Source organism: Myotis daubentonii, chromosome 9 (assembly GCF_963259705.1).
Source record: "Myotis daubentonii chromosome 9, mMyoDau2.1, whole genome shotgun sequence".
Classification (NCBI taxonomy): domain Eukaryota; kingdom Metazoa; phylum Chordata; class Mammalia; order Chiroptera; family Vespertilionidae; genus Myotis; species Myotis daubentonii.
Genome location: NC_081848.1, coordinates 34382332 through 34406869, shown reverse-complemented (window position 1 = coordinate 34406869; position 24538 = coordinate 34382332). Strand labels below are relative to the sequence as shown.

At 43.1% G+C, this 24538-nt stretch overlaps 1 protein-coding gene and 1 pseudogene across 1 annotated transcript in view; both read left to right on the top strand.

The window, feature by feature from the left end:
• The window catches only part of LOC132240730 (hemicentin-1-like), a 346372-nt gene that overhangs the window by 186069 nt on the left and 135765 nt on the right, over positions 1-24538 (top strand). The window contains exons 10-11 of the mRNA XM_059708312.1: positions 15807-16154; positions 17433-17714. Of these exons, the coding sequence (XP_059564295.1) occupies positions 15807-16154; positions 17433-17714 (630 nt within the window). The remainder of the gene's footprint in view (positions 1-15806; positions 16155-17432; positions 17715-24538) is intronic.
• On the top strand, positions 3254-5598 carry LOC132241658 (heat shock cognate 71 kDa protein-like; annotated as a pseudogene).

Below are 24538 nucleotides of genomic sequence, written 5' to 3'. Positions count from 1 at the left end.
CACCGGGCTACCAGTATACCAATAAATTGGAAAGTCTTGGAAAATGGACAAATTCCCAGAAACACATAATCTTCCAAAACATAAGGAAGTAGGAAGAAGCAGAACACCTGAATAGACCAATAACAACTAAGGAAACTGAAGCAGTAATAAATATATTTTTTAAAAAACGTCCAGCAAACAAAAGGCCTGAGCCAGATGGCTTCACAGGCAAATTTTGCCAAACAGTTAAAGAAAAACTAACACCTATGCTCCTCAGCCTATTCAAAAATTTCAAGAAGAGGGAAGACATCCAAAAACCCTTATGAGCCAGCATTATCATAATTCCAAAAGCAGATAAACATACTACAAAGAAAGCAAATTATAGGCTAATATCCCTGATAAACATAGATGCTAAAATCTTCAACAAAATATTAGCAAACCAGATCCAACAATACATAAAAAAGATCATACACCGTGATCAAGTGGAATTTATTCTGGGGATGCAAGGCTAATACAATATTTGTGAATTAATAAATATAAACATATCACATAAATAAAATGAAAGATAAAAATCACATGCCATATCAAAAGATGTAGAAAAACATTTGATAAAATCAAGCACCCATTTATAATAAAAATTCTCAGTAAGATGGGAATAGAAAGATAATACCTCACTATAATAAAGGCCATATGTGTAAAACCTATAGCCAACATCATACTCAATGGGCAAAAACCAAAAGCATTTCCCATAAGATCAGGAACAAGACAGGGATGCTTACTTTCACCACTCTTATTCAACATAGTATTGGAAGTCCTAGCCACAGTGATCAGACAAGAAGAAAAAAATAAAGGACATCCAAATTGGAAAGGAGGAAGTAAAACTGTCATTATTTGCAGATGACATGATATTGTACATAAGAAACCCTAAAACTCCATTAAAAAAAACTATAATAAATGAATTCAGGAAAGTTGTAGGATACAAAATTAATATTCAGAAATTGATGACATTTTTATAGACCAATAATAAACTCAGAAAGAGAAACTAAGAAAAAAAATTCCATTTACTATTACAAAAAATAAATAAATAAGGTACCTAGGAATAAATTCAACAAAGGAGGTAAAACACCTATACTCAGAAAACTATAGGACATTGAAGAATGTAATAGAGGAAGATGCAAACAAGTGGAGGCATATACCATGTTCATGGATTGGGAGAATTAACATAGTTAAAATGTCTATACTATCCAAAGCAATCTATAGATTCAATCTATTAATATATCAATGGCATATTTCAAAGATCTAGAACAAATATTCCAAGAATTTATATGAAACAGCAAAAGACCCCAAATAGCTTTAGTATTCTTGAGAAGGAAAAACAAAATTAAAGATATCACAATACCAGATATACAAGTATAATACAAAGCCACTGTAATCAGAGCAGCCTGGTACTGGGACAAGAACAGGCATATAGATGAATGGAAATGAAGAGAGAGCCCAGAAATCAACCTATGCCTCTATGATCATTTAATATTTGACCAAGGAGGCAAGAACATACAATGGAACAAAAACAGTCTCTTCAATAAATTATGTTAGTAAAATTGGACAGATGTGGCAAAAAAAGTGAAACTAGACCACAAACTGATACAATACATAAGAGTAAACTAAAAATGGATAAAAGACTTAAATTTAAGTCACAAAAATCTAAAAATCATAGAAAACATAGGCAGTAGAATCTCAGTCTTCTCTTGCAGTAATGTTTGCCAATACGTCTCCAAGGGCAAAGAAAACATGGGAAGAAATAAACAAATGAGACTACATCAAACTAAAAAGCTTCTGCACAGCAAAATAACCATTAATAAAATGAAAAAGGCATGCCAATGATTCCTCTGATAAGAGGTTAATATTCAAAATATATAAAGAACTTATACAACTCAACATAGGAAGACAAACAATCCAAATAAAAAAAGGGCAAGGGACCTGAATAGTCACTTCTCCAAAGAGGACATACAAAAGGCTAAGACATATGAAAAAATGCTTAAAATCACTAATCATCAGGGATCTGCAAATTAAAACTACAATGAGATATTATTTCACACCTGTCAGAATAGCTACTATCAATAAATCAACAAACAAGTGCTGGCGAGGATATAGAAAAAGGGGAATCCAGGTATACTGTTGATTGGAATGCAGACTGGTGCAGCCATTGTGGAAAACAGTATAACATTTCCACAAAAAATTAAAAATGAAACTTCATTTGACCCAATGATCCCACTTCAGGGTATATATTCTAAGAATCTTGAAACACCAATCATAAAGAATACAGGGCGTTCCAAAAATCTATACACATACTTTGAATAAATATAAAGGCAGTCTTTTTTTTAAAATATATTTTATTGATTTTTTTACAGAGAGAAAAGGAGAGAGATAGAGAGTTAGAAACATTGATGAAAGAGAAACATCGATCAGCTGCCTCCTGCACATCTCTTACCGGGGATGTGCCCGCAACCCAGGTACATGCCCTTGACCGGAATCGAACCTGGGACCTTTCAGTCCACAGACCGACGCTCTATCCACTGAGCCAAACCGGTTTTGGCATAAAGGCAGTCTTTATTAGCATGCATTTAATTTTCAAAATTAAGCTATCAGCTGTTAAAGTGTGTATACATTTTTGGGGAAACCCTGTGTGTGTACACCTATGCTCATAATAGTGTTATTTGCAATAGCCAACATCTGGAAACAACCCAAGGGCCCATAAGTAGATGTGTGGATAAAAAAAATAAAAAAATAAATAAAAAAGCTTGGTATATTTACACAATGGAATATTATGTGATTGTAGAAAAAAAAAAAGGAACTATTACCCTTTGCGGCAGCCTTGATGAACTTGGACATTATTATGTTAAGTGAAATAAGTCAGTCAGAGAGAGACAAATACCATATGATCTCACTAATATGTGGAATCTAATGAGCAAATTAAACTGATAAAATATGACCAGAGGTATGGATACAAGGAACAGACTGACAGATTTTAGAGTGCAGGGAGGTGAGAGGGACTGAAAGTGGTGAAGCAAAAAACATATGCATAAATGCATAGCCCATGCACGCAGACAATAATGTGGTGATGGCCTGTAGGGTGGGGGCTGGGTGGACAAGGGCAATGGGGTAGAAAATAGGGGACATCTGTAATATTGTCAACAATAAAATAAATTGTATCAATAATTAATAGCCTTCCTAAATAAGAACCACCAATCTTGATATAAAGCATGAGACCTGCATGATGGTAAATGACGCAAGAAGGTCCGAGTGGAACACAAGGGGAGAGAAAAAAAGTTTCTATCTAGAAAAGCTGTCATCTACAGTTTTGACACAGATGAAGAGAATCACAGAAGCCTACCTTGGGAACTGTTACCAATGCTATTGTTACAATATCACCTCACTTTAATGACTCTCCACACTGGAATCATTGTCAGTCTCAATGAACTTAGAATCATCAAGGATCCAATTGCTGTTGCTTTTGCTTATAGCTTAAACCAAAAGGTTAGAGCTGAAGAAATGAGCTGATCTTTGAGTGAGGTGGTGGCACTTTTGATTATCAATCCTCACTATTGAAGATGGAATCTTATCTTTGAGATTATATCTACAGTTGGAGACAGCCACTTAGGTGCAAAGGACTGCTACAATCAAATGGTGAAACATTTTGTGGCAGAGTTCAAGTGCAAGTGTAAGAAGAATATCAGTGAGAACAAAAGAGCTGACCATCATCCCTGTACTGCTTGCAATCATGCTAAGAGTACTCTCTCATCCAGCACCCAGGCCAGTATTGAGGTTGAGTGACTCTATGAGGAAACAACTTCTTTCCTTCCATTACCAATGCCCAAGTTTAAGAATTGAATGCTCACTTATTCTGTGGCACACTGGACACTGGACAGAAAGCCCTTCAGGATGCAAAGCTAGACAAGTACCAGATCCATGATAATGTTCTGCTGGGTAATTCTACACATATTCTCAAGATTCAGAAACTTCTACATGACTTCTTCAACACAAAGAAACTGATTAAGAGTATTAACCTTCATGAGGCTGTAACTTGCTGTGCAGAGGTCCAGGAAGCCATCCTATCTGGAGACAACTCAGAAAACATTCGAGATTTGCAAGTCTTGGACGTCACTCCTCTTTCTCTTGGCTTTGAAACTGCCGGCAGAGTAATGACTGTCCTTATCAAGCACAATACTATCAATCCATCCAAGCAGATGCAGACCTTCATTACCTACTCTGACCACCAGCCAGGTGTGCTCATTCAGGTTTATGAAGACAAGTGCACCATAACCACAGATAACAACCTACTTGACAAGTTTGAACTCACAGATACACCACCTGAACTCCATGGTGTTCTCAGATTGAAATGACTTTTGATCTTGATGCCAATGGCACTTTCAATGTCTTTGATGCATAAAAGTACAGAAAAAGAGAACAAGATTACCATCACTAACCACAAGAACCATTTGACCAATGAAGAAAGCAAACACATGATTGGGCCAAGAAGCAGTGAAGTACAAAGCTGAATATGAGAAGCAATGGCACAAGATATCTTCCCAAAATTCCCTTGAATTATTTGCAATCAACAATAAAAGCAATTGCCAAAGATGAGAAACCTCAAGTTAAGCTCAATGATAAGGATAAACAGAAGATTCTTGTCAACTGTAGAAAAACTAGAGGCCTGGTGCACAAAATTTATGCAGGGGGGGCATGTCCCTCAGCCCAGCCTGCACCCTCTCCAATCTGGGACCCCCTCGAGGGATGTCCAACTGCCCGTTTTGGCCCAATCCTGGTGGGATGGGGCCTAAACAGGCAGTCAGACATACTTCTCACAATCCAGGACTGCTGGCTCCCAACTCCTCGCGTGCCTGCCTGATTGCCCCTAACCACTTCTGCCTGCCAGCCTGATCACCCCCTAACCACTCCCCTGCCAGCCTGATCAATGCCTAACTGCTCCCGTATGGGTCCAGCTGCCCCTAACTGCCCTTCCCGGCCATCCTGGTCACCCCCAACTGCTCTCCCCTACAGGCCTGATCGCTGCCAACTGCTCTCCCCTGCTGGCCCAGTCACCCCTAACTGCCCTCCCTTGCCAGCCTAGTTGCCCCCAACTGCCCTCCCCTGAAGGCCTGGTTGCCCCCAACTGCCCTCCCCTGTAGGCCTAGTCACACCCAACTGCCCTCTCCTGCAGGACTGGTCACCCCCAACTGCCCTCCCCTGCAGGCCTGGTTGCTCCCAACTGCCCTCCCCTGCTGGCCATCTTGTGGCAATTATCTTGTGTCCCATGGGTGGGGGGGGAGGGCAGCTTGTGTGTTGGTGTGATGGTCAATTTCCATATCACCTCTTTATTATACAGGATTATTATACAGGATACTCAACTACCTGGATAGAAATCAGAGTGCAAAAAAGGAAAAATTTGAATATCTGAAGAAAGAGTTGGAAAAAGTCTGCAGCCCTATGATTCCCAAGTTGTCCCAGAGTGCAGGAGGTAAGCCAGGAGAAATGCCTGGGGCTTCTCAACTGATTGAACTCTTCCACCTGGTGGTTTCTCTTATGGATCCACCAAAGAAGAGGTTGATCATGCCAACCTGAACATGCATTTAGTTGTTGTTCCATACAAAGTATTGAAAGACCAAAGTTTATAGCAAATTCCATGGCACTTTTAAGGCTGAACAGCTACCGTAAGTAACTGGAATTCTCAATACTTGAATATGGGACATGTGCACAGAGAAAGGAAATAACCTTGCTCTTTCTGGGCACTGTAGTGTAAGTGGAATGTCTTAAATCAAACTGTATTTGAAATTGTCAAACACAAACACAGTTCTAAGGACATAGGACAAAAATATGGAGGTATGTTTCCCTGGGCCTGAATACTGGTTAATTATGAGAGTGGAAGTTTGAGGGTACACGTTGTACTGAGCACTGAATACCATGTGACAGTGTTGTCTATATTTTCTTAATGAATGAATTTTGTATGAATTTGTGACATGTGAGGCCTCTAAAGTGTGGAACTGAAGAAAGGACCCATCCCTCCCTGGTGTTGCAGTTATTATTATTAAACCCATTTAACAGATGAGAAAACTGGGACTTGAGTGTATCAGTCAGTATAAAATATAGGAAATGGGAAAATCTCTACAGGCTTTTAGCAGAACAGGATTTAATACACAAATTGTAAGTTCACAAAATGATAGGAAGTCCTAGGGCTTGAAAGTAGAAAACTACTTTCTCCATTACAACAGAAAAGGAGGAGATTAAAGATAGATGAAGTTGGGCTTTGTTTTTTGCCGGGAGCCAGTCCATGCTTGCTGTTTCAAGGGACCTGGCATATATGGCATACTGTTCTTAATATGTTTGCTCACCTTCTTGGCGCTGTGTTTTAACCAAGGTCACCTCTCCGAAAAAGGTTGTTTCCCCAGGTAGGGATTTTCCCCTGAAGTTAGGGAGGGAATAAAACCCCTTAACTAAGTGCCAGGTGGGTAATTAATCACTTTAACTATGAACAATCATGCTTAAGCTACATAATCTTTACTCCCTGGAATGGAGATAAGAAACGCCCTAACCTTTGTAAAAGAGATTGATAGGATTGAATCAACTGGTATAAATACAGTTGTAACAAGACAGAAAGAGACAGAACTCAGGAGACAGAATTCAGAAGACAGAACCTACACGGAGCCTGGAGGCAAAGCCTGGCGAGAGAGCATAGCAGGGGATCCTGGACTGAACCTGACTGCGGAGATTGGCAGGAGAGCCTGACTAGATCCTGGTGACTGAACCTGACTGGAGATCTGAAGCAGAACCTCTCTGGAGATCCAGACCAGAACTTGACTGGAGATCCTGGCTGGAGATCCTGGCTAGGCTGCTGATCAACTGAACACTGTCTCCGAGTCCTTCCTTCTTCGCCGACTCCGTCTACACCTTTGGGAACCCCTGGACCCGCTGGGGTTCTACCCCGGCAGTTTTTGGGAGAGTGGGTATAGGTATGTAGATCTGATGTATAGGAGATGAAAAGATTTTCATCCAGTGGCTTCTTTGGTCAATAAAATGAGGCAGTTGAGAAGACTTACAGGATGAGGTTTGAGGATTGAGAAGAAAGAAAAGCTATATAAGTGGATGTAGAGCATCTTCAAGGAAACTTGTGTGGTTGGCAGACAGCATTTCAGATTCAGTTGATGATGTTAATCATTAATTTGTAGAAAAACAATCTATCTAATTATATGCACTTTTTGTTCATGACCTTTACCAAGATACATATCTGGTTATCAGTTTCATATTCTAAAGTAGAGATGATAAAAGGACCTCATAGTATTGCTCTGTGGAATGTAATACTTGTTCCTACCCTAGATATGCCACACATATAGTCCCAGCCCAAGTCCAAATTCCATCAGAGAATGAACCTCAGTCTCATGAAGTTCCTTTCCTTTCAGCACCTCTGCACCTTCTTCTTCTAACCCAGACCACCTCCAGCTCCCAGCCCTGAACTCCTAATCAGAGCTACCACATATCAGGAGAGACCCAGCTCCACAGCACAAATAAAGGTAAGTCTGGAGGTCCTGCCTATATAGTCAGTCCAAAGTTGGAGGAGGAGGCAATTTGAAGAAAAGACCAAGTTGGTGTTCTGTGAAAGGTTCTACTGCACAGAGGAGGTTTGGATGGAGAGAGCTGTGCTTCTTGACAGGAAAGTGGGATAAAGGAGGACAAGAGGAGGGAAATGGGTGGGGAGGTAGAATAGTAGAGGTTAGAGTAAAATAATTATGATAAATAAAAGGCTTGGGTTCCTGTTTGCCAGGATTCTGAGGTGGGAAATTTCTTCCTAAGTGTTTGCTTTCTATTATTAATCTGTGATGCCTAGATCAGTGGTCTTCACAATAGAGTGTACATACATCTGAGGGTGTGAAAAGACTCTTTAAGATACTCAGATAGGAGTAGTGTGAACAAGATGAGTGTTTGTACCCTCAGGCCCCATATGTGCTCTTCCTTAACATTGGCTAGAAAGGCTTATTTTCCATTCAATCTCTCACAATCATACTTTTTTATTTTAAAAAGCACGAATAGCCTTTTCCTCCTCTCCCATTCCTTTTTTATTTTTTCATTTCCCTTCCCTTCCCTTCCCTTCCCTTCCCTTCCCTTCCCTTCCCTTCCCTTCCCTTCCCTTCCCTTTCTTTTCCTTCCCTTCCCTTTGTCTTCCTGAAAAACACAGTCTTAAACTGTTCAGGTAGGCAGAGCAAAATTGATAACTGTGCTGGCACTCAGAGGAACAGGATGTAGACTTAGAACTGAGGTGGCCCACAGTAAGGGATCAGAGCCCAAGCAGTGAAGGGATACCAATCCCTGGAGGCAGCCTGATATGGGGGAGGTGAAAGTCCATCGGGGGAGGGAGTTCTCTGATGAGTGTCAGAGTCAGAGCACAGTGAAGAATGGGGTGGGATATGGCAGAGACCACGCAAGGTAAAGAAGCGTCCATGTGGAGGGAGTGCCCAGCATAGTGCTGGAGAGGGTTGAGGAAGGCATGCATGTAGGAGAAAGGGTAGAAACAGAGGTGAGAACTTGGCTTCATACAGGGAGGTTGATAGTCAAGAGCTATGATTCTCATTTTCAGAGAAGAAAATTATAACTATAAATGCTCGTAGGGGGCAGCGAGGAGACTAAAGGTGGTGGGAGAGACTAAAATGAAATCACTAGCTGGTGATTTCAATGTAGCTTGAGGAAGTAGCCAAGGTGAACAAAGTGAAATCCCTGAAGAAATTTACCAAGAATATCAGACTGATCCAGCAAAGTATGATTGACAGCTGGAAAAGTACTCTAATTCCCTTCTCTTAGAAAGTGAGGCCCCTCATTACAGCTGGTGTGCTTGAGAGTTTCCTAAGAGAACCCCAAACTGCTATGTCATCCTCTAGCGCCTCCTGAGACTTCATAGAACAAGCAGTATTGTTCCTGTTTTCCTTTTATCAAAACCATTTCCTTTGAATTCCACCAGAAGTATATCACGTGTGGCATGGAAGAAGTACAAAGGAACTAGTGGAGAAAATGTATTCGATATTTTATTTTATTTTTACCACCCAAACTATTACTTCATTAAACATCAGCACTATTATGGTACTTAAAAAAACAAACAAAAAATCCTAATACCTGCTAATCTCACCAAAAAATGGCAAGGCTCATCAGCTATCAAAGTCCTTTTTAAAAAGCATTAAGCCAATTATGGCCCAAAATTTTTGGGAATATTCATTGCAGCCATTATCTTGGCTGTTGTTATTCTTACTACTGCCAGTGTCACAGTGGTGACCCTTTCTAAATCTTTGCAAACGGCCACATTTGTAGACAATATGGCGGATAATATAACTAAAAAATTCACTATACAACAGCATATAAATCAAAAAATATTAGCTAAACTATAAGCAATAAAGGCAGCTATTAAATATTTTTAAAAAATACAAAACGCTATAGCATACAGACAAGTGCTTAATTGTAATTAAAAACATAAGCATATATATATATCTCACCCCTTTAAAATAAAACAATAGTCACCATCATTAAATTAATATTAAAAACATCTATAAAAAGTCTTTCATAATAACCTTACTAAAAAATAAACATATTACAAAGGCAAATTAAAAAATCCTTACTTGCTATCAATAAACATAAAAAACAGACTACTGCTTAAAATACAATAAAAAAACAATTAAAATAAATAAACCCCACCACATGGTTTCCTGAAATCAATGAAAACCTAATTTAACAAACCATTGCTGTCATTTTAATTCTCTTTGTTTTTCTTATAGTCTACAAAATCAAAAGTCCAGCAATAAAACAGGCTTCGCAAACCCCAACCTTCCAAAGCAGAAAGTTCACCGCCTCCCTCTGTCTTCAGCAGCCAGCAAAACAAAAAAAGAAGAGATGTGGGAAGCACGGGACTTGGTTGGAATGTCTGTAAGGAGGAATCTCTGAAAGGTCGGAGGCCTCTGAGGGGACCTTGCCTAGAGCGACAACCCCTATCTTGATTTTTTTGAAACAAGTCCCATCCCTGGGGTGTTTTGCTAGAATCTCTATGTTTAGTCTTTAAAGCCCTGACCTTGTAGAAGCATATACTTTCTCAAGGACACTTACCCTGCTGATTGTATCTAGAGATTAATTTCAGTTCAAGCTGTTGTTACAATAAAAAGCAAATGAGGCAGGTGAACAGGACTGCTTTTACTACTGAAGTAAAAGATTCCCTTAGCCCTCTGTTTCACAGAAACCTGTGTCAGAGTAATCTGTTCATCCATCCCTCAGGGTCTGCTGGTCAGCCCCGGCAATGCTCTGCCATAACATGTGGATTCTCAGGTCCCCAATAGGTGCAGCTGTAGTGGTTAATCGAACCATTTATTTTTTTTAAATATATTTTATTGATTTTTTTTACAGAGAGGAAGGGAGAAGGATAGAGAGTAGGAAACATCCATGAGAGAGAAACATCGATCAGCTGCCTCCTGCACACTCCCCACGGGGGATGTGCCTGCAACCAAGGTACATGCCTTTGACCGGAATCAAACCTGAGACCTTTCAGTCCACAGGCCGACACTCTATCCATTGAGCCAAACTGGTTAGGCCCGAAGCATTTAATTTAAATGTAGCTTCATTACTTCATTCAATCTTTGTTGGAAAGTGTGCATCTTCTACGCATCTTGCCAATTCCATTCACAATACTCCACTCTTAGGTCTGATCATCTTCATTGGTTACACGGACTAACCTTGGAAGTCACTTTTCCAGTGGTAGTGCTTTAAAATACGATGGGCAATTTTGAAATTCCTACATCATGACTTGTTTGCCACACAGATTTTCTTGGACTTTGGTGATACATTTCCAGTACCCTTTCTTGCTTTGTGGGGCTTGTCGATGGCTGTGGTCTTCCAGAACGCTTTTTGTGGACATTCTGAATATTAGTTCCATCGGCTTCAAACTTATCTCCAATTCAAGTGATGGGAAGTCTCATAGGGGGACCTGTTTGAAACTCCCTCATAAATTGTCTTAGTACTTCGACTGCGTTTTCAAACTTCCAGTAGCATTTTAGGATGAATTTTCTTTGTCCAAAGCTGAGTCTGGCCACCATTATTAATTCCAATGGGTTAAATCTGGCCGCCAGGCCGACCCTCACCATCGATCACAGTGGCGCACCAAGGACCAAGCGCCACAGTGAGGAAAGGCTGGGTGCACTTGGCATAAGCCTGGATATTTTAACTTTAAAATGAGTTTCCATAAAGAGGTTTTGGTTAGACTGAGCTATTTGAAGAGTTCAGCACTAATGGCCTCGAACTCTTTGCTAAGAACCTCTGCACCTTTATCAGCTCTCTCCAGAGATTCCTAGGTCTCTGCATTGATTGCACAGTGTCCCCTCCCTGCCATTAGTGGGAAGCTTGTTCTGTGATATGTCAGGGAGGAGGGGCAGATAAGTTTCTCTAGCTCAAGTGAAACAGTTGCCATAAAATTTTATCCCTAACCTATTACTACCTACACTTTCAAGAGATTTAGAAATAGGCCCCCACTTAATTGAAGATACCATGTACCAGTACAGATACCAGTAAGACTTCATATTTCATCCTTAAGCATGTCTTATAACAATTTCCCCACCAGTTGGGTCCTTCACATGGCTTTGCAAGATGAGCAGCAAAGAAGAAGAGCAACTTCTGACAACATCTGATTGGTGTCAGCAACTACACACTCTGCTTGATCAACTGCCTAGATTTAGTCTTCATCCACCTGCACTAAATGCTGCTACCCTTCAGAAAAATGATCCCATAGATCAATAGGAAGATTTCAAAATGCAGGTGAGCAAGAAACCCATATGTGGCCCTAGCTGGAGTGAATCAGGGGAATAAAGAGGCCAGGCAGGTGTTCCTGGTGGAGCTCAAAGCAGCAGCACCCAAACTCTGTTCTCATTTACATCAGATATGTTTTGTCAGTTTGCTGTTGATATGTGCAACCTATCTGCAAGGTGATTATCTTAAAATTGCATGCACTTTCTACAAAGAAAAACTTATTTTGAAACATTGGATGAGAAAATGTTCAATTGAATTTTAAACCCATTCACATTTTTTAAAATATCAAAATTACATTTGTAAATGAAAGAAAAGAAAGAGCTGTTAGGTTCTTAAAATACAATTTAAAAGAAAGGAAATGAAAAAGATTTTAAAATTTTTATTACCTACTTATTCAACTAAAATATCTCACCAATGGTAACTGTCAAGAAAATCAAGAAATTGAAGAGATCATGACTGATTGTTATCATTGAACATTGATAATTATCTGTAGTTACTTCAAGTACACAACCAAAAATCAAAAAGCTATATTTATTGAAGAATATTCAAAAATTTTTAGAATTCAAGATTTCTATGTGTATTGCTTCTAAAATTTATATTCAATGTATTTATTAATCATTTGTATTTCATATTCTTATAATTATACTAGAGGCCCGGTGCACAAAAATTTGTGCACTCTGGGGGGAGGAGGGTCCCTCAGCCCGGCCTGTGCCATCTCGCAGTCTGGGACCCCTCAGGAGATAACAACCTGCTGGCTTAGGCCTGCTCCTGGGTGGCAGAGGGCAGGCCCAATCCCTAGGTGCAGCCCCTGGTCAGGCTCAGAGCAGGGCCGATTGGGGAGTTGGGGCGCCTCCCCCTATCATGCACAGAGCAGGGCGATCGGGAGGTTGTGATGCCACCCTCAGTCACGTTCAGGGTAGGGCCGATTGGGGGGTTGGGGCGCCACCCCCTGTCACCCACAGAGCAGGGCCCATAAGGGGGGTTGGGGCTCTGTACCCTGTCACGCACAGAGCAGGGTCAATCAGGAGGTTTGGGCGCTGCCCCCTGTCACGCACAGAGCAGGGCCCATCAGGGGGTTGGGGCGCCGCCACTCTCACACTCAGGGCAGGGCCGATGGGGAGGTTATGGCTCTACCCCGTCACACACAGAGCAGGGCCCGTGGGGGGGGGGGGGGTTGGGCCACTGCACCCTGTCACACACAGAGCCACAGGGCAATCAGGGGGTTGGGGAACTCCCCCCTATCAGGCACAGAGCAGGGCTGATCAGGGGGTTGGAGTGCCTTCCCCTGTCACGAACAGAGCAGGGTGGATAGGGAGGTTGTGGCCCCGCCCCCTGTCACACACAGAGCTGCAGGGCGATCAGGGGGTTTGGGCGCTGCCCCCTGTCACGCTGATCCCGGTGCCTGGAGGCCTCGCAGTTCCACTGATCCTGGTGCTAGGAGGCATATTACCCTTTTACTATATAGGACAGAGGCCTGGTGCATGGCGGGTGCTGGCTGGTTTGCCCTGAAGGGTGTCCTGGATCAGGGTGGGGGTCCCCACTGGGGTGCTTGGCCAGTCTGGGTGAGGGGCTGAGGGCTGTTTTCAGGCTGGGGGTGACTGAAGCTCCCAACTGCTCCTTTTTTTCTTTTTTTTTTTTTTATTCTGGGCCAGCTTTAGCTTTGAGGCTTGGCTCCAGCTCTTAGGCCTCCGCTGCTGAAAGTAGGTTTCTGGCCTTTGCTTACAATGTTGCGATCCTGCTGGCTGAAGCCCAGTGGACTAAAACAGGTTTCTGGGGTTTTGTTTAGTTTCTATATTTGTTACATAGTTGCTTAGAGTTGCAGCTCAGAGGCCTGCTGCGGCAGGCGGGGAACGTTGGAGTCCTTCATCACTGAAGCAAGCAAGCCTCATGTTAGTTTCAAGCTGCCTGGCTGCCGGCTGCCATCTTGACTGGCAGTTAATTTGCATATTGCTCTCATTAGCCAATGGGAAGGGTAGCGGTCGTACACCAATTACCATGTTTCTCTTTTATTAGATAGGATAATTTCAGATAATGTCATTTTTTTCCATTAAGTCCATATAGGCTAATCCCCTTCAGGTTTACTATAGTGTGCCCAAAAAATAACATCAATTTTTCTGTGTGCCATGATATAAAAAAGATTGAGAAATGCTGCCTAGTCCATGGAGAAGTGATATATGCTCCATCTCTGCAGTGCCTCCATGGTCCCTAAGACTCTGCATAAGTATATACCACATGCCTCTACCAGCTCAAGATCCATTCCCCACATATAAAGCATAGTCCCCTCCACTTCATGAGAGCATGGCCTTTGGAATGTCTTTCCCTCCATTCTTCGGGCCAGCTCTTCCTAGAGAGTCCCTGAACATCAAGATCTCTGAGACCAGGGACCTGGGCAACTAACTTCATAGCCACGGCCACCAAATTTCAAGTTTTAGTAGTCGTTGAAGTGTGTTGCAGCACCTTCCTCACTACGACTACTACTAATTTACATGTCCTGGAAGGGGACATCAGAAGCTGGGCTTGGCCAGTCTGGGGACGGAAGTGAGGTGGAAAGATAGAGGCCACCTGATTTTCTGTTGGTCCAAGGTAGAGGGGCCCCTAAGATCCTGGTCCTTCAAAAAGCAGGGTCCTACCACTGGGTTACCAGACATTATGTACAGAAGATGTACATTTGGGAGTGAGTCATCAGCATGTAGAAGGTGGCTGGAGCCATGAGTACCCTGCAAAGTCCTAAAAATCAAGGGTCCCAGCACTTATAGAAAAAGGTGCAAGAACCTGACTCTTTCCCTCACCTTCCTCCATAGATGAGATGGGCCCCTTACCTGTCCAAGAGTGAGATTCCTGCACTCCTTCCTTTCTCTGCCCCTTGACTTAAGTCTCAGAGTTCTCTTTTTATCTCTCTGCTCATTACAGTGTTTCCCTCTGCTTCCAATGAGTCATCAGCAAAACACCTTGGCATCACCCTGCATCAGTCACCTGAGGAGGCAGCGAGTCTCTACAATGTATTATGGCAGTCTCATCTCACTCTACCTCTGCCTCCAGATTGTTACAGGTTGGAATTCTTATAAGAGCCTCTGATTCTTTGATATGTAAGGGAAAGAAAAAGAAAAAGGGTAGGAAGCTGAAAGGAAATTTTTGACAAAAATACAAATGCTGTGAGATCCGCGAAAAAGTAAAGAAGTTCAGATATTCTACTTACTAAGTACCAGGAAATGTACTAGGCATTTTTACTCATATCTCTTTGTCCACGCCTGCTGGTGTGTGTGTGTGTGTGTGTGTGTGTGTGTGTGTGTGTGTGTACACCTGAATACAAATGTGCTTAGGATGGAGCAAAGATTGAGAGAAAAAGTAAAATAAAGAAGCATAAGTTCTTAGGGCCTTAAGATAATGTAGAATAAGATTGGCAAAAATTAGCTTGTATGCCCCCATTTTCTCATCCCAAGCTCATGACAAACATTATTAATGATTTTCAAACCTTTTTACCACTGAGCTGCTTCAGATGCTTTCTCAGCACAGTTATCCACTATCCATCCAGAGCCATCAGTTCCTGTGTGATCCCTCTCTCCTATGGACAAGGACAGAACCTGACCTGAAGAAGCTTGCATGTCTATTTCCCTTCTCCTGCAGTCACATTCCTGAGATCCCTCCCTAAGTTAAGTGAGGAACCTGTGGCCCAAAATTTAAAGAGGCATTTCCTCTCAGGTCTTGCTGACCCTAAAACCAGAAAGGGAGTGCCTCCTCCTCAATATTTCTGCCCTAAGTCCTTTGCATACTTCACCTTAGCCAGGCCTACACCTCCTCCGTTCAACATTTCCAGCTCCTTCCTAGCTTTGTGTGTATGTCCATGTCCCAAAACAGACCTCCTTTTTCCAAAGATCCAGCAACTATTTTCAGAATTTGTTCTCAGGACTTTGTTAGGATGAAAATAGCAAATCATGTGTGTAGTCAACCCGCCTTCATCTGCACAAATCCTGCCCCAGCCGACCCTGACTCCATCTCTGTTCTATTTTTAGGAGCATTCCGAGTCCAGGGGCCCCATGAACCCATGGTGGCCATGCTGGGTGGTGACGCTGAGCTGCCCTGCCTACTCTTGCCTCATCAAAGTGTTAAAAATATGAAAATAAGCTGGACTCGATTCCTACCCTCCCAGGTGGTGCACCTATATGAGGATGGGAGGGACAAGCCTGAGGAAGCCCATGAGGAGTATTTTGGAAGAACAGAGCTTGTGACAGACTATATGGATAAGGGGGTTGTGACCCTGAGAATCCTCAATGTCCAACCTTCTGACAGTGGCCAATATCGCTGTGCATTCCAACATGGCTCCTTCTACAGCGATGCAATTATTATGCTGAAAATGGCAGGTAATGGCCCACATTTATCCTCTTGACACCCCACAGATGTGAATTTATTTTGGGATGGGCTCCTTCCTCTGATCCAATTTTCCTGAGAAATATAAAAAAAGTCTAGGAGACAGGGAGATGGTCATTACTTCTATTCACCGCATTACTCCGTGTATCACTGCTTGGGGCTAAGCTAAGTGAAATAAGTCAGTCAGAGAAAGACAAATATCACATGATCTCAATCATATGTGCAATCCAATGAACAAAATGAACTGATGAACAAAATAGATCCAGACACATAGAAGCATGGTATAGACCAGGGGTCCTCAAACTTTTTAAACAGGGGGCCAGTTCACTGTCCCTCAGACGATTGGAGGGCCGGACTATAGTTTCAAAAAAAACTATGAACAAATTCCTATGCACACTGCACATATCTTATTTTGAATTAAAAAAACAAAATGGGAACAAATAAAATATTTGTATTTGCATGTGGCCCACAGGCCATAGTTTGAGGACCCCTGGTATAGACTGAAGAATCTCAGAGGGAATCTCAGAAGGATGGGGGCTTATTCAGGAGAGATTAACCAGGGAACTTATATATATACTAGAAGCCCAGCGCACCAAATCGTATGCAGGTAGGGTCCCTAAACCTAGCCTGAGATCAGAGCTATCTTCTGCCCACTCACCAGTCCCCAGTCCTGCCCCACTGCCCCCACCCATCTGGTTCCCATCACCAGTCCCCAGTTCCACCCCACCGCCACCCATCCCGGTTCCCCGTTCACCATCCAGTGATCAGAGCCTCCAGGCCGGGGAGGTGGGAGTTGGGAGAAACTGACAGGTAATCAATGAACCTCATAGAGACTGGTTGAGCAGTCATTCTGGTCATTACATCGTAACGGTTGCTGGGCTTTTATTATATAGAATGTGCACAGCCCATGGACATAGACAATAGTGCGTTGAAGGCCTGGGAGGGACAGGAGTGGGATGGAGGGGGTCATCAGGAGGAAAAAGGAGGGACATCTGTAATGCTTTCAACAATAAAGATAAAATGTTTTAAAAAAGAAAATAAAGAAACACAGAGTGGGAGTCAAGAAATAGGCAGGGGCCTTTTGTTTTGGACTCCTCTCTAGCCCAGGAGTATAGGTCCCATCTTTTGTTGCCAAAATTTCTTCAGAGCCTCAGTTTCCTGTTCTGCACACTGAGGTCTAATCAGCAGTAAAAACTCTTGAGAAGCAGAGGAGGGATGTGTGTGTAGGAAAATGAGCTTAGGACCTGACTTTTCTCTCTTCCTCTTCCCAGCTCTGGGCTCACATCCTCAGTTCCATGTGGAAGTCACTAAGTCCAGCCAACTCCGATTAGAGTGCAAGTCAGAGGGCTGGTTCCCTCAGCCTAAGGTCCAGTGGACAGACTCTGAGGGAGGAGAGATTCCAGCTGAGTATGAGACTCACACCCAGGATAAAGGTGGCCTGTTCCATGTAACAACATCACTGTTACTCAGAGAACCTCCTCAGAAGAATCTGACATGTTCTATCTGGAACCCAGTTCTGAATCAGAAAAAGGAAGAACGATTATCCACAGAAGGTCAGTTTTCTCTCCCTCTTCACTATGCCCACAAAATGGGCTTGATGCTCACACTCCATAGTGGTGGCAGCTCTAAGCACACAAGCTTGGTTCTGCTCTCTTCATCACACCCACACCAGTCTTGCAGCCAGGACCCAACTTTCCTCCTGTTTTTCTACCTTCTCCCATCCTTTCCTGACTAGTTTTCCAGTCTTCATCTACTTTACCTCTCCATGGACTTGGACCTTCTTGTTTTAGTCCATTTAGGCTGGCATAACAAATTACCAAAGACTGGATAGCTTCTAAACAACAAAAAATTATTTCTCACAGTTCTGGAGGCTGGATGTTCAAGACTAAGATATCAGCACAGTCAGGTTCTGGTGAAAGCCCTCTTCCATGTTATGAGAGCCAACTTTTCCTTGTGTCCCCCCATGGTGGAAGGGACTAAGGAGCTTGAGGGTGTGGGGTGATCTCTTTTGTAAGGACACTAATCTCATTCCTGAGCTTAGGACCTTACAATGGGCATTGGGGTTTCAACATATGAATATTGAGGGGACACAAACATTCAAACCACAGCACTCCTCACCAACAACCACTTTCAAACCACAGCACTTTCAGACTTTCTCCTGCTTGCTCTTGAGTAGGAAAATCTCTCCTGCTTCTCATTTTACAATGATTCTCCTCAGTCTTTCTTTACCCAAGAATATAATATGTATATTGATTTTTAGATGATAGATAGATAGATGATAGATAGATAGATAGATAGATAGAGATCAATGTGCAAAAGAAACACCGATCAGTTGTCTACTATATACACCTGACCCAAGATCAAACCCACAACCCAGGTGTGTGCCCTGAGGAATCAAACCTGCAACCTTTTGGTGCACAAAATGATGTTCCAACTAACTGAACTACCTGGCCAGGGGTCTTCTCTGCCTTTTTTGCTGAATTGTCCCTCTAACTAGATGACCTGTTGCAAAAACACTATAAGCCTAAACACAGATCAAATTCCTGTTGACATACAGTTATAAATTTGATATATTTTGTTGCCATATATACATATATATACATATATATATATATGATTTCACTTTTGATCATCTATAATAATAAAAGCATAATATGCTAATTAGAACAGACAGCCAAACATCCTTCTGGATGTTTTTCCGGACAAAGCCATGGCTTTGAGGGCCAAGGGCAGTGGCTTAAGCCATGAGGGCAGCTGTGGCAGCCAGCAACAGTGGCCAGCAGCAGTGGTGGGGTGATGGGGGCAGTGCCTTCCCCTGATCTGCCAGTCACCTCCTAAGAGGGAGGTCAGATTGTGGCTTAGGCCTGCTCCATAGGGAGCGGACCTAAGCCATCAATAGAACATCCCCTGAGGACTCCCAGACTGTGAGAGGGCGCAGGCTGGGATGAGGGACACCCCCTCCCTCAGTGCACAAATTTTTATGCAGCGGGTCTCCAGTATCTATATATATAAAAGCCCAGTGACCAGAATGCCAGAATGTCCAGAACAACCAGAACAACCAAGGGCTATGACATACACTGTGGCAGCCAACCAACCTTATCTGACCCCAATCGCACCCCACTCCACCCCCCGGCCATCCCAGCCCCTAATCGGCCTACAACACCCCAATCAGAGGCAGGGCTGGCCAGCCAACTGCCCACAGCCCCTCCCCCCAGCCAGCCCCGCCCCTAATATGCCCCCAACACCATAATCGGGGGCAGGGTCGCTGACCAACTACTCATGGCTCCTCCCCCTACCAGCCCGGTCTGATGGGTTCCCATTGGGCCAGCCAACCAGACCCCTGACCTGTGCACAAATTTGTGACTGGGCCTCTAGTGTGTGTGTGTGTGTGTGTGTGTGTGTGTGTGTGTGTGTGTGTGTGTGTACTAGAGGCCCAGTGCACAAAATTCATGCATGGGGCAGGGGGTGTCCCTCAGCCCAGTCTGCACCTTCTCCAATCCAGGACCCATCGGAGGATGTCCAACTGCTGGTAGTTGGACATCTCTGTAGCAATCTGGGACCACTGGCTCCTAACCGCTGGCCTGCCTGCCAGCCTGATTGCTCCTAACTGCCTCTACTTGCCTTCCTGAGCACCCCATAACTGGTCCCTTGCCGGCATGGTCGCCCTCTAACTGCTCTCCTGCCAGCCTGGCCACATCATAACTGTGCCCCTGCTGACCTGGTTGCCCCCTAACTGCCTGCCTACCAGCCTGGTTGCCCCCTAACTGCTCCCCTGCCAGCTTGGCCACCCCCTAACTGCTTCACTGCCAGCCTGATCGCCCCTAACCACCTCTGCCTTGGCCCCACCACTATGGCTTTGTCCGGAAGGAAGTCAAATGTCCAGAAGATGTCTGGTCGAACTGGTCTAATTAGCATATTACTCTTTTATTAGTATAGACTAGGGGCCCTGTGCACGAATCCATGCATGATTAGCTCGCTGCCGCTTGCCTGAGCTGGCTGCACCACCCATTGCCACTCGTAGCTCACACCATGCCCTCTGCTGTTTGTAGCCTTCCACCACTTGTAGCTCACTGCCCTGCCCACTGCCACTTTTAGCTCTCCGCTACTAGTAGCTTGCACCCTGCCACACCCTCCACGAGAGCCACTGCTCATTTGGTCATGACAGCATTACGGCATCACAACCATGGGCCTTTTATTAATATAGATGTGTGTCTGTGTGTGAGTGTGTGTGTGTGTATACTAGAGGCCCGGTGCACAAAAATTCTTGCACTCGGGGCGGAGGTCCCTCAGCCTGGCCTATGCCCTCTCACAGACCAGGAGCCCACATGGGATGTCCAACTGATGGCTTAAACACAGTCTGGCCTCCCTCTGTGGGAGAGGGCCCGCAGGCCAATTGGGGGACAGTGTGGGCCATGAGCGACTGGCCCCACCCTCTTATCACCCCTCTGCCACCACCAGTCACCACCACCCCCCAATCACTGTCCCCTCCCTCTGCACACTGGCACCCACCTTGGCTGGCCTGGCCCAACCCACTCCCCAGCCCTGCCTCCTGCTGACTGGTCATTTCACCATTTGGTTGATTTACATATTAGGCTTTTATTATATAGGATTATATAGGATATATGATTTAACTTCTTTCCTGACTAATACTAGATTCTGTTGCCTTGCCACATTTTTCTCATTTTTGTTTTTCTTTAAGATGTTTTCATTGTTAAAAATCAATCCCATTTATCATTGCAACAAAAAAATTAAGATACATACCTACGAATAAACTTAACAAAGGAGGTAAAAGACCTATACTTGGAAAACTACGGGACATTGAAAAAAGAGACAGAGGAAGACATAAACAAATGGAAGAATATACTGTGTTCATGGGATGGTAGAATCAACATCATTTAAATGTCCATACTACACAAAGCAATCTACAGATTCAATGCAATCCCCATTAAAATACCAACAGTATACTTCAAAGGCCTAGAAAAAACTATCAAAAAATTCATTTGGAATAAAAAAAGACCCCGAATAGCTGCAGCAATCTTAAGAAAGAAGAACAAAGTTGGAAGGATCACAATACCAGATATCAAGCTATATTACAAAACCACTGTTCTCAAAACTGCCTGGTACTGGCACAAGAACAGATATATGGACCAATGGAACAGAACCGAGAACCCAGAAGTCATCCCAAGACATTATGCTCAATTAATATTTGACAAAGGAGGCAAGAGCATATGAAGTAGTCAAGACAGTCTCTTCAGTAAATGGTGTTGGGAAAACTGGACAGATACATGCAAAAGAATGAAACTAGACTACTAGTATTACACCATATATAATTGATAAAGGACTTAAAGATAAAATGGGAAACCATAAAAATCCTAGAAGAAGCCATAGGCAGCAAAATAGCAGACATTTGTTGTAGCAATATCTTTACCTATACAACTCATAGGGCAATGGAAAATAGAGAAAATAAAAAATGGGACTACATCAAAATAAAAAACTTCTGCACAGCAAAAGAAACCATCAACAAAACAAGAAAACCCACTGCATGGGAGAACATATTTACCAGTGTTATCTCCAATAAGGGTTTAATCTCCAAAATTTACAGGGAACTCATACAACTAACAAAAGGAAGATAAACAATCCAGTAAAAAAAATGGTCAAACACCTCAATAGACACTTTTCAAAAGAGGACATACAGAAGGCCAAGAGACATGAAAACATGCTCAAAGTAACTAATCATCCGAGAAATACAAATAAAAAAACAATGAGGTACCATCTCATACCTGTCAGAACGGCTACCATCAACAAATCAACAAACAACTAGTGCTGGCAAGGATGTGAAGAAAAAGGAACCCTCATGCACTGCTTGTGGGAATGCAGATTAGTACAGCCACTCTGGAAAACAGTATGGTGTTTCCTCAAAAAATTAAAAATGGGACTTCCATTTGACCCAGTAATCCAACTTCTAGGAATATATCTAAAGAAAACAGAAACACCAATCAGAAAGGATATATGCACCCCTATGTTCATAGCAGCACAATTTACAATGGCTAAGTTTTGGAAACAGCCTAAATGCCCATCAGCATATGAGTGGATTGGAAAACTGTGGTACATCTACACAATGGAATACTACACTGCTGTAAAAAAGAAAGAATTCTTACCATTTGAAACAGCATGGATGGAACCAGAGAGCATTATGCTAAGCGAAACAAGCCAGTCAGAGAAAGATAAATATCACATGATCTCACTCATTTATGAAATATAATGAACAACATAAACTTATTAACAAAAATAGAACCAGATCCTTAGAAGCATCAAACAGACTGCCCAACCTATGGGAGAAGATGGGGGGTGAGGGGGTAAGAGATCAACCAAAGGACTTGTATGCATGCATATGAGTATAACCAATGGACACAGATAGGGATGGGGTGGGGGTGAGGAAATATGTTGGAGGTGGGTGCTGCCAGACAGAGGTCACTGGGGGCAAAAGAAGACTTATGTAATACTTTAAACAATAAAGAATTTAAATTTTTAAAAAGGCTTTTTTATTGATTTTTAGAGAGAAACATTGATAAAAGAGGGAAACTTTGATAAGTTGTCTGTCACACTACCCACTGGGTATTGAGCCCATAACCGGAGCATGTGACCTGAATTCAAATGGCAACATCTCAGTGCACAGGGCATCGTTCAACCAACTGAGCCACACCACCCAGGGATTAAATTTTTTTATTTCTGGAAGACAAGACAGCGGTGATATAGGCAGAAACGTCCCAGGTCGTGTCCTGGAGCAAATGGAGTAAGCAGCTGAAACTAATAACACCCACCCCGAATTGGAGAAATTACTCAGCTGGTGAGACAGTTTGCAGCCGGGAAGGGCAGAACTCCCTGGAAAGGTAAAAAACAAACAAACAAAAAAAAACAAACAGGGATCTGGGCAGGAAAGTTTGCCAGACCTCTGAGCCCAGAGAGTCGGAGGGAGACCGCGTGGCAGACAGCCGCGTCCCTTGGGACAGGCACAGCCCCTGACTGGGGAAAGGAGATCCTAGGGCTTCCTGGCGCCAGGGGATTTGAGACCTGGGTTCTGTGATCATGGAGGACTGAGCCTAAAGGGGGCAGCCTGAAGAGCTGACCAGACCATGCAGTGCTGGTAAGAGAAGAGCTTACAGAAACTCAGCCTTCCCCATTTCCACAGCCGGCATTTGTTTGCTTGTTTGTTTTCACTGAACCCTGTTCATAAGACATTTCGAATACAGACACTCACCTGTGCTGAAGAGAGGGAGAAGGTGTGGATGAGTGGAATCTGGGGAGAGGCTGAGGAGAGAGGTGGGGCCGGGAAAGGTGGCAGCGAATTGAGTGCTGAGACACCCCTGGTCCCAGGGTTGGGGCAGCCATTCCCTCGGAGGGTGGGACTCCTCCACCTAGCCCCCTGGCAAGGAGCACAGCCACACCCAGTTTCCACCCTGAATGAGATGAAGGATTAAAATAATCTAATTAGTCCCTGGGAGTTAACAGGGTCTGGCCTATAGAGGGATTTTCAATCCCAGCAACAACACAGAGCAGGGTAACGATTAAAGAACCAGCTCTGGACAGTTGACCTCCCCAAACCAGTTTTAAGTGCAATAGAGAAAATAAACCCTTGCTACTGGATAGAGAAGCCTTATAGCCTCAGAGGCCAACCCAAAAACACTGCCACCCAGAGGCTGAGCCACAAACTGATTCTTAGCTAAATACAAATTAAGGCAGTCTGGGACACAAATACAGCCTGCTTTAAAGTCAGGACTGTGGTTTACATCACGGAGGAACGGTGTATCACAGGGAAATTCAACACTCTCCTGAGTACCTGACAGGCCTAAGGCGAGCCAGACTGACAAGTAGAAGAACCGAAGGACCTTCACTACTGCAAATTTTTTTTTTCTTTTTTCACCTTTTAACTAAGAAACCAATTTTTTTCTTCTTCTTCTTTTTCCATCACCTGATTTTACCCTTTTAATTACTACATTTTTATTTTTAACCAGTATTATTACTGCTACCATTTTACCATTTTTTAAAGTGCCATTTTATTTTCTCTTTATTTTATTTTGGGTTTAGTGTTCTCCATTCTATTTTCATCGTTCCTTTAGCATCAATTTTCTATACCTCAATTTTCCCTCTATGCTAAAACCCTCTCCCTCACTTTTCCCCTTTTGTTGTCCTGTTTCTCTTGCGCTATTCCTGCTTTAGATTGTCCCTATTCCTTCTGTTTACCTCCTGTCAAAATTTCACCCAACTTATATATCCTATTTCCAATCCACTACTCTAAATCCTTATATACATATCCCTTATCTTTCTTCACTATCCAAATTTTTTTTCTTTCTTTTATCTTAATATTGTTTTGTTGCTG